Consider the following 13747-nt stretch of genomic DNA (forward strand, 5'->3'; position numbering starts at 1 on the left):
CTAAGGTTTGAGATTATTCTTCCTAAGAAATTTATAATAAATTAAATTCAAGTGATAGCCTATAAAAGCAGAGAAAATATTTGGAGAATATATAAAAAAACCCCCATAATGTGATGCTTTTCCTCTCTGAAAACATACTGATAAATCAACTCAAACAGTTTTTACAGAACAGATCCAGAACAACTCTCTTTACTCATCTCTTTTTGCAAGAGAACACCCCTTATTTTTCCCCAAGGAAAAAAGCATTGCTAAATGGAAGCATGTCAGCGGCAAACATTAGTAAGATTGAGGATAAATAATTACACAATTAATAATTCATTTTGAGGGAAATGTCTGTTCAAAATAAAAATAATAAAAAAAAAAGAGCAAAATACCTCATGAAGAGGAAATGCAGCTTCATAGGAGCCATTACTGAGCAATCGATTCAGACCTAAGAATCAAAAGTATTCAATTATTTACCAATAGGAGCAGAAAAATTGCTAAGTAAAAAGCAAAATACATTTTCATCAACTGGCTAAATGAAGATTGAAGCAAATTAACAGTACACGATACCTGTAGAGAAATGAATCTTCTATAGATTTTGATAACTAAGATATAACACAAAGACTTGTTCAAATATTAATGAGAATCTATAATTTATTATGCTAGAGGCTTAAAGGTTCATTTGCCAAATCTATCTTTAGTGTAACTTCAGTGCAATTGAAGACCTCACACCAGGTTTAAAGTTCAACCTTATAAAATATGGTCTAACAAAACTATTTGGATGAAAGACTGCATATCTTGGGAGCTAAAAACTTCAGGGAAGGTCTTGACACTTTTGAATTTCAGATGAATAAAGCAACAGAAACTCTTTATTTCCATATGATAACAACTTTCTAAAATGCATTCAACTTACGTCTTATGAAAGTTGCTGGACAGACAGAAAGGAAGAAGGCAAGCTGCAGCAGTACAAGACCAGAAAGAAAACCAGGAACCTGAACCAAAATCATTCCTATGTGGCACAAAGAAGTAACCATACAACCCACTCACTCAGGCCTTGTCCCTCTTTAATGAGAGCCTTGAGAAATAATGCTTGCTGAGATATTGGTGCTTTTCTCTTGAAAAGTCATCAAAATAGGACTGAACTGTTACCAGGCAATGCAAAATAAAACATCCACACTAAGAACCTGGAGGTATGTAAACTCTATTGACCAAAAGGCATAGAGTCTTGATTCCTTTCCTCATTCACAGGGGACAGACAGCAGCAAGAACACAGCAGTGAGAAGTATTAAGTCAATATGAATAACACTTTCAGCGGTAACATCAGTATCTGCCTGGCAGAATATGCTTTCTTCCAGTGTCACTGTGAGAAAAGTAAAACTTGTACAGCTGAGCTGGGCTTTGCTCTGCCCAGTGATCAATGCAAGGTTGTGTTCTTTATAGGTACAGCACAAGTTGATATGTGAGGGAAATTGGGATCTTGAGGTAGGCAGGGATTGCTGGTGTTTGGGTTAGATGCAACATCACCTCTGCTCAGGGCTATTGCTGCCCTCATCCCAGCAGCTGAGAAAGAAAAAAAAAAGTGAAGTTCTGGGATATTTCTCTTCCTCTTCAGGAAAGGTGAGGTTTAAACAGCAGGGAAATTAAACAGACTGCAGAATTTTATGGAGATTGTCTCTATATTTGTCTCTGTGTGGTACTTGAGCAGTATGTGCTCTGTATGACTGGACAGAAGGTGGGCCACTGTTTCATGTTCTATCCCTCCTCTGTCACTGACTGCTCTCCTGGACCTGCATGTGGGCCACTCCAAATTTCCCCTCCACTCACTAATTGAAAATGAAGCCACAGCTATGCATAGCATTCTTTGCACTGAGGACATCAATGGTGAACTCCATTTTGACTTACACCAACAATAGAGATACAGTCTTCCATCTCCCTCAGGTATGGGTAGGTATCCAGGGAGAAGCCCTGTAGCCTGAGATGCAGAGGCTCAGAGCAGCACAAATCTTGCCATCCTTCCAAGCACATTTTTATGAAAGAATAAAGGTTTTCCTACATGAGTCTCTCTGCTTCTCCACTGCTCGTAATCTGTTCATATTTCATGTTTAAATCAGCCTCTTCCCTTGCAGAGGTGATAAATCCCATGTGGTGACGTGCCTGTGAAAGCTGACTGATATTACAGGGGGATGATCACATCTTCCAGGCAAAGCCCATACAACAGCAGTGGGTGAGATGTAAACAGTCAAAACTGAGGTGGTTAAAAAGGAAGGAAAAGAGTCTGTTATGAGGCCAGGCGGGTTTCTTTCTTATTTTAAACACACATTTAAAAGCACATTTCTCAGTACTTACCAATTTTGTTTTTCCCTTCTTCATATTTCAGTCTTTGTAAGATATGGTGTACAATTCTACTTCTTGTAGCATTATTGAAGAAAGTATCTTTGTTGTGTATTATGAAGCTACATGAAAATAAAAACCAAGGGTATCTCAGAAATATGTAATAACACGTTTAGGCAAATATTTAGTTCCATTAATTTCTGTAGCACTCTAAAAATCTACAGCACGAGGCAAGTGCAAGGAGAACTAAAGACACTTGATTAAGAGATGATTAGCCAGGTGAGATTCTGTCAGTAGCAGTATTCATGCTCTAACAAAGAATTACATGGAGAAGTCTGGAGAAAGATAGAAGATATTTAAGTATTCATTATGATAAGCATCACTTTTAGATAATTCACTGAAAACTACTAAATTCTTCACGAAAATTTGCAAAAGGGTATCTTTGCAAGTGCAGCAGTAGAAGTTCACATCTGTTCCAGGCTTTTTTGTTATGCTTTACCATTAAGAGTCAGTTGGAAACATCTACTTGGTAAACCACTCTTACTGAAAACTATTACTGAATACTATGTTAGAAATTTAAAGTATCATATACTCCTACATTTGGTCCTGGAAGCTAAAATACTGTAGAAAATTAGGTCTCAGAATTCACTTATTAAGTATGAATACAGGTTCTATGTTTAACAGGTTAGACAGAATTGTGGTGAGTCCAAATAAATTAAAAAAAACCCAACAAATCCTGTGGATAGGAGGCAATATTGGTTTCCTCATCTGTGGTTTTGAAGAGCTGTAGAATTGAATAAACTGATAAATAAAATGTTAAGGTCATAGAGGTGTCATAGAGAGATGAGTCTGTAGGACAGCACACTAGACAAATATGATCTTAAATGAGATCATAATCAGGAGCTTGGCGTGGATTCACGTTACCTTCTCTTTTGCACGATGTGAAATTCACTGCTCAGTTTTCCCCTCAGGTAATTTTACCCAAATGAAAATTTGGGTGTTTTTCAGAATGAATCTTTACCCCTGGGAAATAATATACGGCTTTGCACCTCCACAGTAATTTTGAAAAATGAGGAGTCCAACTTCTGGACTTTGGGAACTTCATCTGATCCCTCTTTATTATCAAAATTCTCAGCTGAATTTTGAATACAATACAGTGTGTACATAAGTTCCTTATGGTCTGCTTCAAAGGCCAACAGTTAAAAAAAAAATAAAATCCTAAAGGTATGTAAGACAAGTTGTTCCAAGTGTGCCAGAAGTAATGAAACCTGGTTTTCTAGAGGTAACTATCTCACGTCTCCTTTGCCACTCCACCCCAGATACTCACAGGCCATTTCTCTGTCTACAGTCCATTCACTACTGCACTCAGTACTTCTGGCTTCCTCCCATTTCCCTGCAATCCCCAAAGTCCTACTCATGCCCTACAGTATCTACCAAAAGGAATTTGATTTATGCATATTGGCTGACCACCAGTAGGCTGGTACCAAACAGCAAATGCTGTTGGTGTCCACCAGCCACTGCCTTTTCTGCATAGGAACAGTTTTGGGCCACCATCCCATTCCAAGCTGCTATTACACAGAAGGTATGCAAGACTGAGCTTATCCTTCAGATACAAAAGACATGTGGATATAAAGATATATCTTTAATGCTACACCTGTATCAAATTCAGTTTAAAGTAATCAGTATGTAAGATAATAACTATTAAAAGTGTTTTGAGAAAAAAAGAAATACTGTCATCATGTGATGTTAATGCTGACAATGCTGAAAATCATATATGCTGAAATTATATATAAAAAAAATTAAAGTCTGAATCTGTTAGAACAATTGCTTTCAGCTGAAGCTGGAACTCTGTATTAGGCAGTTGTCACAGCAGCAGAAACAATTTAAAAGGCAGGAGTAAAACAGAAATGAACGATTAGAGATTTTTGCTGTTTATTTAATTTTCTTTTACTGTCTGCCTATCCAAGACCTCACCTCCCAGACAGCACTATATGTTAAAGAACTGTGAAGATAATTTCACAGATATCAAGACAGCATACTCATTTTCATTCTGATTTAGCTACAAGTTCTTGTAGGATTCAACTGTGAATTAAATCACTGCATATGGGAAAACTGCAACATGGAACCAGATAACACCTTAATCTATTTTCCTTGTAATACAAGGTTATTTTGCCCATCTGTTATCACAACTGTCTCATACTGCAACCAGAGGTAGCCATTTCAACATATTTTCTGAAGAACTTGTTTCATAGTTGTATTAGTATTTAAGCATTTCTATTTTCATGAGTCATGAATGCAAAAAGGCAAAAATCAAGAATTATGCAAACTCTAAAAAACAAAAGAAATAATCACTTGTTTAAAGAAACACTTAAGTCATTTGCATTCATTTGCAAATTTAGCAATTGTGTTATTATATCTTTCACTCTCATATGGGCAAGAAGAAATAACCAGATGTGTCGGTGAAGCAGATGCAAACACCTCAGCATAATAACTGCCATGAAGAACTCTGCCTATTCCAGAATAGCTGAAGCAGTCCTGAAACACCTGTGAGAATATGAGCTGCAGAGATCCTGCCCTGCCCAATCTTGTGCCAGTAAAAGGCATCTGAGGGCAGCAGGGGAAGAGGAGAGGAAGAACTCACCATGATCAGAGTGGGCCAAAAACATGCCCTTGGAGTGTTTTCCAAAGTTATTAATGAAGACATGGATGAAGAAGAGATGCTAGAGTTCAGAGAAGGTGAAAAAGGGGTGTCAAAAATGAGTCATCTGGATATCCTGGACCATCCCTAACAACATCATTATTTTGGGATAGAATTGCATGTGGTAACACCTAAAAAATAATCCTCACTTATTTTTGAACATAAAAATCATAGGGCTTTTAAAATTTTCTTAACTCAGATACTCTGGCTTTTTTTCTGTGAAATTGTCTGTAGATCCAGAAAGAGCAGCATCACCATAATCAATGGGGCAGGGACCTCTGGCACAGGAAACAAAAAGAGGCAGACATGAGTGGAAAGGTCAAGAATATCTCAGGTGATTGTATCTGTGTTACAACATCCCAGTTAGACATTGAAATAAATTAAGACAATGTCAGGGAGGTTTCAATTTATCTCAAAAGTCACAGGAGTTGTTCTTGTCAGAGGAGAATCAGGCAGCTCAGTGTAGGACTTACCCCTTTCAACCACCACCCCTTCTTCCCATGCTTCATGGATGTCTCTTCCCCCCAAATTTCTGTGCTTCAGTTTGTCTTATTTCTGAATGTGGGTGGTATATCCTTATTCACAGAATAACCATCAAAGCTATTCCATATTCTACAGCATCCAGTGAAGAATTCAGAGGAGAAAGATTTTCTCAGTCTGTGAAGAATCTCACACTTCAAATTTCAGTTCACAGGGGCCAGAGCTAAAACAATCTCAAACTAGGTACAGATAAACATTTATCAGACATTACTGAGCTATAAACTGTATAAAGCAGAGGCTTTCTAGCAAGTGTTTTAATCCTTGTTGCTTTTAGGTGGAAGAATTTCCTCAGCTGTTCTGTTTCTGCTGCCCTTGTTAGATTTTCACCATGCACAAGGACTTGAATATTCATAAGAGCAATACTGCTTGTCTTCAGGCTCAATAAGGGTTTAGACTTTATTTATGAGACTCTTCACTGAAGGTTTTGATCATTTTGTTGCTTCATTTGTAAGACAAAAAATAAGTAAGGATTAATACATTACAATTTTAATTACCTGTGAAGTTAATGTATAGGTAGATAAAGCCAGTGATTAGTTCCACAACAGCTATAATCATTAATTTGGTCCTGTAAATCTTATTTGTGTGAGCTGTCCTTACTCAAAAGGAAAATCCCAAAAAAGATAATGGGAGTACTTTTGGAAGGAAAGGTTCCAGAGCTGATCCTTAATTAAAACTCCTTTCAAAAACGTCATTCTGGAAATACTGCTCTTACACTCATGCTGTAAGAGACATGAAGAGTCAGTGAAGGTTAATTGCTTTCAAACTATATTTGTAGCCTTCATAACTAAACTGTTAACTGGAAATTTCAAACTATCTCTCTGTGGATAGAAGCAAAGCACAGCAAAGCTGTTGTCTAAAGAAAGGCCTCAGATTAGTGCAAATTCAACCAAGAAAAAATTTCCTATGAATTCCTGCTCATACGTTCTCTTTGGTAATTTTGCAGGCTGTACAAACCCTTACAGGGTAAATATAGCTCTTGAACCTTTGAATACACATTCGAAAAAAAGTGGGTTCACTTTTCTTGCTTTATTTTAATTTATACATTTTGGGAAAGCAAAAGACAGGAAAAGACTATTTTCTGCTTTACTGGCAAGATAAACAAGCTGCAAGCTGAACACCTGTGGTCTGGTGACACAGGTCTGAAGGATGGATGCGTGCACAGATCCATGTGTATCTTTGCACTGTGGGATCCACAGACACTGAAACATTTGACATCTGGCACTCACCGTATCTAAAATTACCTTCTGCTGGAAGCAGTACAAACCAAGAGCACAGATGTTTTTGGAAATAGTGATCACTATGTGAGCAGTGTATTCTTTAGCACAGGAGAAATGCCCAGCCTTCTGTACTCCCAGGTAAATCACTGAGCCAACAGCCAGCCTGTTGTTGGCTGAGATAATAGCGGGTTTTTAGCTCATTTAACATAGACAAAGTAAATCACCAGCTATAGCAGCAGCAACAATGTGAGTCTGCACTATTCCCCTGAGAATAATACCCCACATTTCTCTACTTTATTTGTTTGAAAATGGCTGTATTATTAGCACTTGCTAATTTTCTTTTTGCTTGACTTTTAAGGCTGCAGCTGACTGTTCTGCTTATGTAAAAGGACATTTTATTAATGGGGGTTTTCATATCATATGCCTAAAACAGGGTCATTTTGGGATGAGGAATGTTGTAGTGGCTCTCTCTGTTTCCAATTTGTCACCATGGCCTCAAAACTGCTGAAGTAAAACAGAACGTCATGAAAGTGCTGAATCTCTTCTCCACCTTCCTCTGCCCTTCCCCCAGATCACTTCTTAATTTAAATTAGTTCACTCAGAAATATTCATCTGAGATAGAAGGAGCCTTTCGTATTTTTCAGGGATGCTCTGTTTTGTTCTATTTGTCAGACAATTAAAACTTCCAGAATCAGAGGGAATTTAAAAAACCTGTTGCAGGGCATGTCCATGTTTGGTAGCACAAGGATTTGTTTGAGAGAGAACAGGATTTACAAAACCATGATTCCTCATTTATAAAAAGCCATTTATAAATGTGTAGTTATTATACTGTAGATGTATTTAAACACCAGAATGACCATCCTCATTCAAAACAAGTAAGTGTCCATGCAGCCCTGTGCCATGTCTCCAGTTGCAGCAGCTCCCTGATCTATCCATGATTTTGGGGTAAGGAGGCTCAAGAGAACATGGGCACAGATCATCTTGGTAGTGATGGGGTTTGTTAAGATCAATTTGAACATCAGAAAAAGCTTGAAAATTATCTCCATCCTGAGAGACACATATCTTGGAAATGTGGAGAAAATACAAGACTCATGTACCACAGGGTGACAAATACAAATGTATATAATACAAATGTATAATACAAATGAGAAGAACTCCATTAACCTCTGGTATGCAGGGTCACTTTTGCTTAAATAATCAAGTTACTATCTTAGTCCTCCTAAATGAGTAAATTTTTAATCTTTTTTTTTTCACTAAGTAATAAATATTTATTTTAAGTGGTTATTCAATTATATATTAGATTAATATTTAATCAGAGAATTTATCGCTTTTGAAAGAAAAAAACAAAGAGGAATATAGCTCCTGGTATAGAGTTCAAAATCTCTAAACAGCAATTAACATATTTTGCTAGCAAGTGTACAGTTATCTTAAAAATTGCAGCTAATTGCTAGTTTTACTATTCCCAAGTGACTAGCAGCTGACTACATGAAATAGCTAAGATGTAGTAGAAGAACTACTAAGTGTGTCTAATTGTAAACATTTTTTACATATTACGCATTCTTGTAACTGATAATTTTCAGAAGAAATACTTTGGTATAAACATGGCCTTTTCCAAACTGTGGTTGCAGAAAAGAGATACTACTCAGAAGCCTATCTTGAAAATTATCATTTTGTATTCCACACAATTAAAAAAAGGAAAAAGCGTTTTGTGGAACTTCTTCCCTCCAAAAAGATATTTTCTATTACTAAAGAAATAAGATGAATTTTGGTCTTCTCTTGTACAGACAATTTTTTGATATACACTATGAAGAAGGCTATAATTCCTTCAATAGAAAACCTGAGCCATGCTGCAAAAGTTACAGGCACATCTCGCAAATGTCATTCTTGTGTTTTCTTCTTTGCCTGTTTTGGAGGAAGGACAGATGGCTAGCTGTGCCTCTTCAAACAAACTTTTTTTTTTTTTTTTGCAAGCTGAATTTCTCCACATCTGGCTTTTTTCCTTCTGAATGGGAAAGAAAAATGCAAGAAACAAGAAGTCTATTGATATGATCTACTAAAATTTACCACACTCAATGTAAATCAATATTTAAAAAATACTAATTCCTATGGAAATAAGTTCTGATCAGGTTTTTCTTTTAATTAATTTCCTCCCCAGACATTGAATTGTAAGTATTGTCAATTGTTGTCTTTCGAAGCTTTTAAAAGAAACTACTACAAATGAAGTCTCTAGTCAGATCATGTTATAAAATATGCATCAGACTGGAGCCCTTTATTTGGAAACTGTGGCTAGATCCCAAAAGATAAACTGGCAGTTCTTTGATGACATGAAAGGCATCTGAAGCTAAGAAGGAAGGAAGAAATAAGCAATTTTAGACCCCAATTGCAATATTTGGACAAAGTCAAATGCAGCGAAGCTCTTATAAATATTTAAGGCATAGTATTTTAGAAAACAAAAAGCACAGAAAACTGGGAAAAAAGGAAGAATTTGGCAGCATCCAGGTAGGGTATATGGCAAAATCTACTGTAAGACCATGAAGCTCTTATTTGAAAACTAAGGATATGGAGTTTTATACATCCAAGATGGTTGTGAGTGATTTACTTCATGGTCATTAAGCATGTCATGGATAAACAATGATTTATGGCAACACAGAAATCTAAAACATTTTCAACTGCCAAAAGTACAGATCTGGCTTTCCAGAAATACTTGTACAATAGCCAGAAAAATCCTCATTAGTGTAATTAAAAGACTGATTATATATTTTGGGTTCCTGTGGGTATTGCTCAAAGAACAGTTTGAATGTACTTCCCACTCATCTCTCCTTCTCACTTAGGATTCTAGATTTGCAGGAAAATCTAATGGCTTCTACTATAAACTTAAAACCCATAATCTGTACATAAGTTCTGACAAAAAGCAGACACTAGTGGCATTTTTCAGCTACTACCTTAATACACTGCAAAAGGACTAAAAGCCTTGCATTTATTCTGCATTCTCTGAGGACTTCAAGGACTGAATGAGTTACAAACATTTTCTTTGCTCAAAAAATGGCCATATGTTCGATGAAGTCTTAAACAGCACTGAGGTCAGCCAGCTGAGCACTGGTGCAGTACTGGGACTCCTCCTGTCCTGTACCTGTTCTCTCTGAATCAGTTTTGGCACAACTATGTGGTGGAAGAGGAGGCAGAGTCACAGCTAAAAGCCCAAGAGTAGGAAAGAGATTGTCACTGTTCTTCTAGCATATAGGATGATGTGCTTGTGGAAGACTGAACTCCACAGGCAATTTTTTCCCATGACAATTTTGTAGCCTCCAGTATAATTACATTGTATTGGTAATATGGTATGGTGAGAGTGCTCTAGCAAAACCTCAACTGTCCCAAATATCAAAATGTATGGACTTTTCATACCACTGACAAAACAAAAGCTAAATTATCATAGCATTACTGTAGATGGAAATTCTTCTTTTCAGCACCTCAAGAATTTCAGTGATTATTTATCTTCACATTCCTAAAACAATATTGTGGGTCTCTGGATTAAAAACTAGAAATACCTGCATGCAACTCACAAGAAAAATACTGAACAAGTCAAATTGTATTTCAAAATTTGAGTGAAAAAAAAAAATCCCAACACAGGAAGCAGGCTGGAGAATGAGAGGAACACCACTGCTGTCAGAGCCAGCATCATTTGGGAGAAGGAGACCAGCTCAGCCAACGTTTTATAAGCCCCCACACAAAAGGTAAGGAAGACTACGTACAGAAGGCTAAGCAGAAAATGTCAGGCCTGCCAGGGAGTAAAGTTTCCAAGCCTGCAATGATTCAGACTGAACTCTGAAAAGAAGCGCCAAGCAACAGCAGGAGTGTTAATGAAACTAGCACTACTTAATAAACTCTCCTGCCAATTTACCAACATGAATATGAGCAAGACAGAAGAATGAAAAAAAAAAAAATCTAGTTCATATATGTCAATTCCCCTTTCAGCCACAAAAAAAAAATCTCTCAAAACAAACTACCAACCCCTTTCCTAAGTGCAGTAATTTTAAGGGAAGCTAGCAGCTAATATTACTGGTAATAAAAACATTAATGCTGACATCCCAATTTATTATTTTTTTAGTATCACTGGTCTATTCTCAAATTAATTTGCACCTACTCTTCCTCTTGCAGGGCACGATAACTGACCCATCTCTGTATCAAACAGACTTCTATTGAAATTTCCCTGGAGTTTTGCACCTGTTCTTGTTTTTGTGCTGTACTTGGAAAGATGCCATTTGTGGCAGAGGTTTATTTTACTGGTTTTTATTGCAGCTAGTCAATCAAATCCCCATAAAACTATTCATTCAAAATGAGGCACTTCAGAACTTTATCAACCTGGCTTCTCCCTGAATAAAACCACATATTTCAAAATTTTGAGCAACCTGTAATTAATTCATTCTGCATCTTCTTTTAGTACCTTCAACAGAGCTGCCTAATCTTTGTGGTTTTCCTCTCAGTCAATGACTGTTTCCCATATCACAAACATTGTAACTACCCTTAAGACATCCAAAATTTGACATCCCTTAAATTCCATATGAGTTGTGAATGTTATCTGGGGTTTTTCTGCTCTGCATTTTGCAAGTGAATAAAGGCTTTTTGTACCCAAATGATTTCTCTGACATTTGTGCAGCTCTGGTGCTATTGGCAGAAAAGGGCCACTGCTAGGTCTAAAAACTGTCTAAACACTGCCATTTTGCAAGAAGTTTTGTTTCCATAATATTGAAAGAGAAATGCAATCAAATTGACATTGTCTGTTTTCTTTAGAGTTTTGTTTGTTCTACAGTTATAACTAGGAATGAAATGCAAGTATCAGTAGTTCAGCCATCAGTGATGAAGGACTAGGTTTGACTGTGCTAAAGACAAAGGAATGCTGAGAAAAGTTGAAATCACATCTTATAGTGAAAAAGAACAACTACAATTCTGACCTGAGAGAAAATAGCCATTTGACCCCTTTAAGGATGTAATTGAAATTCCAGTGAATTAAAAGGAACTTTCCCATTGATTTCCTTAGCTTTGACCTGGACCTTTAATTAATAGAAATGTAGATTTGCTATCTCTCCCTCTTAGTGAAAAAGGACTAACATGAAGGCACTGGTCCTTAAGACATGAACAAAGAAATCAATTTTTCCAAGGTGAATTCAGAAGGAAAAGTTTTCACCTTGCAGCAGAGATATGATAGAATACTCACTGATGGATCCTTTGTTGGCTGAATGGAGCAGTATAGCAGTCATTCTCCTCCAGATCTGGCAGTGTTTCCTTATCCAGTTTCATTGGCTTTCTGGGTAACCATCCTCGGAACCTGCTTATCTGTTTCTCGATCCTGCAGCACATGATAAGTATGAGCATTTGTGATAATTGGTTTTTTAACTACATTATGAAGCACAGGTTGTCAAACTAGGACACTTAATATTTGCAGCTAGGAAAGGTGCAATGTCTTTTGACTTTTTTTGAGGCAGACCAAATTACATATGCTGAACTTGATTACTAATAACCAGCTTTCTGCAGAGGAGCATTTATTTTGTCTCAACAGAAAAGGCAATGCTGATGGTACATGCTGCCATAAATCTTACTAAGCCCAGTGAGTGCTCAGCATGTCTCTAAACCTTTATTTCTCAGATTTTCAGTTAGTTTAAAATTCAGGCTTAACCAACATTGGATTTTGGCCATATAAATGTTAGAACATTGGAGATTGTGACAAAGATCTTTGGCAGCTAAACCTCAGCAAGTTACATCCCATTCTTGCTCTCTGTATGGGCTCTTACCTTGCAATTGAAGCTATTAAAAAATAGGCTACTTTGTTAATTTTGTTCAACTGAAGTTTCTTGCAACACTACAACCTCCATGAAACCAGAACTCTGGGTGTTAAGGCTAAGAGGTGACTGCTATGCAGATTCTTACATTTAGAAGGTGAAAACAAACAACAATTGAGCTGAAGAAAGGGCAAATTTAACCACAGGTGTGCTCATGCAAAGATACGCAGTGAAACGAAGGGAAGAATCAGAGCTCATTGGAGAAGATAATCTAAACCAAATTGAAATCCATACTAGAATGTTATAATGAAAAACACTTAAGAAAGCTATGTTTAGCACAGTGAGCTCTACTCCAAGTTCTAACCACTGATCCCTGCAAAAATCCCGGACTACAAATTACTGAGTGTGTCCATTCTTCAGACACTGGATGAACGCTTCCAGAAGTGGAACTAAAGGACAAGAATTTACTTCCTTTGAACTTAAAGCTTAGTTCTGAAAGAAGCTCAAGGACTGGAAATATGGTTGCGGAGGCTGTTTGTTTGGGGTTTTGGGGGTTTTTTTGTTTTCGTTTGTTTCTGGTTTTTTTTATAGTTGTTGTTTTGGGTTTTTTTGTTTTTTTGACAGAGCCAACATAAGAACTCTAAGACAAGCAAATGCTGGTACCTCTGCACAGTCAGTTTGAGAGAGGACAACCCATATCCAGGCAGCTGAATATATGGGGAAGTGATGTGAAAATGTTACATATTTTCATTTAAAATTAATATAGTTTTTCCTGGAATATTCAGCCTTCTTCCACCAGGAACTTTAATCTTGGATAAGGAAGTTAATGTTCATTTTTAAACATGAGCACATTTCAAATTTGTAAATAAATCAGCTGTAACTGTTTTGGTCCCATTTGTGCACTCTCAATCTGGAATGTGAGGTGAGGGGTGTCAGATGTTACACATGTATGCAAATTTATCATCAGGACTATTTGGAAAAACTGGAATATGTATGCAAACTTTGTATAAGATTTACACTTAATTAATCATAACCTCTCCATGGGCAGTGTTTGCACTGACCCAGCAGTTTGGAGCAAAGGAGAAGGTAGTTTGCAAATGTCTGTGCTGAATGCAGGTGAGATGTCAGATCCCAGGGCACTAAAGGGCCTGACCAATTGTAACTTTCCAGCTGCAGCATCCAGCATGATAGCCTTGAGCTACTCT

General features: G+C 37.0%; 1 protein-coding gene across 1 annotated transcript in view; it reads right to left on the bottom strand.

Moving 5' to 3' along the window:
• Nucleotides 1-13747, bottom strand: part of LOC131591914 (anoctamin-4) — a 112327-nt gene that overhangs the window by 46299 nt on the left and 52281 nt on the right. The window contains exons 8-10 of the mRNA XM_058863032.1: nt 11981-12112; nt 2329-2435; nt 375-430 (exon numbers count right to left, since the gene is read on the bottom strand). Coding sequence (XP_058719015.1) covers nt 375-430; nt 2329-2435; nt 11981-12112 — 295 coding nt within the window. The remainder of the gene's footprint in view (nt 1-374; nt 431-2328; nt 2436-11980; nt 12113-13747) is intronic.

Source organism: Poecile atricapillus, chromosome W (genome assembly GCF_030490865.1).
Source record: "Poecile atricapillus isolate bPoeAtr1 chromosome W, bPoeAtr1.hap1, whole genome shotgun sequence".
In the NCBI taxonomy this organism is placed as follows: Eukaryota; Metazoa; Chordata; class Aves; order Passeriformes; family Paridae; genus Poecile; species Poecile atricapillus.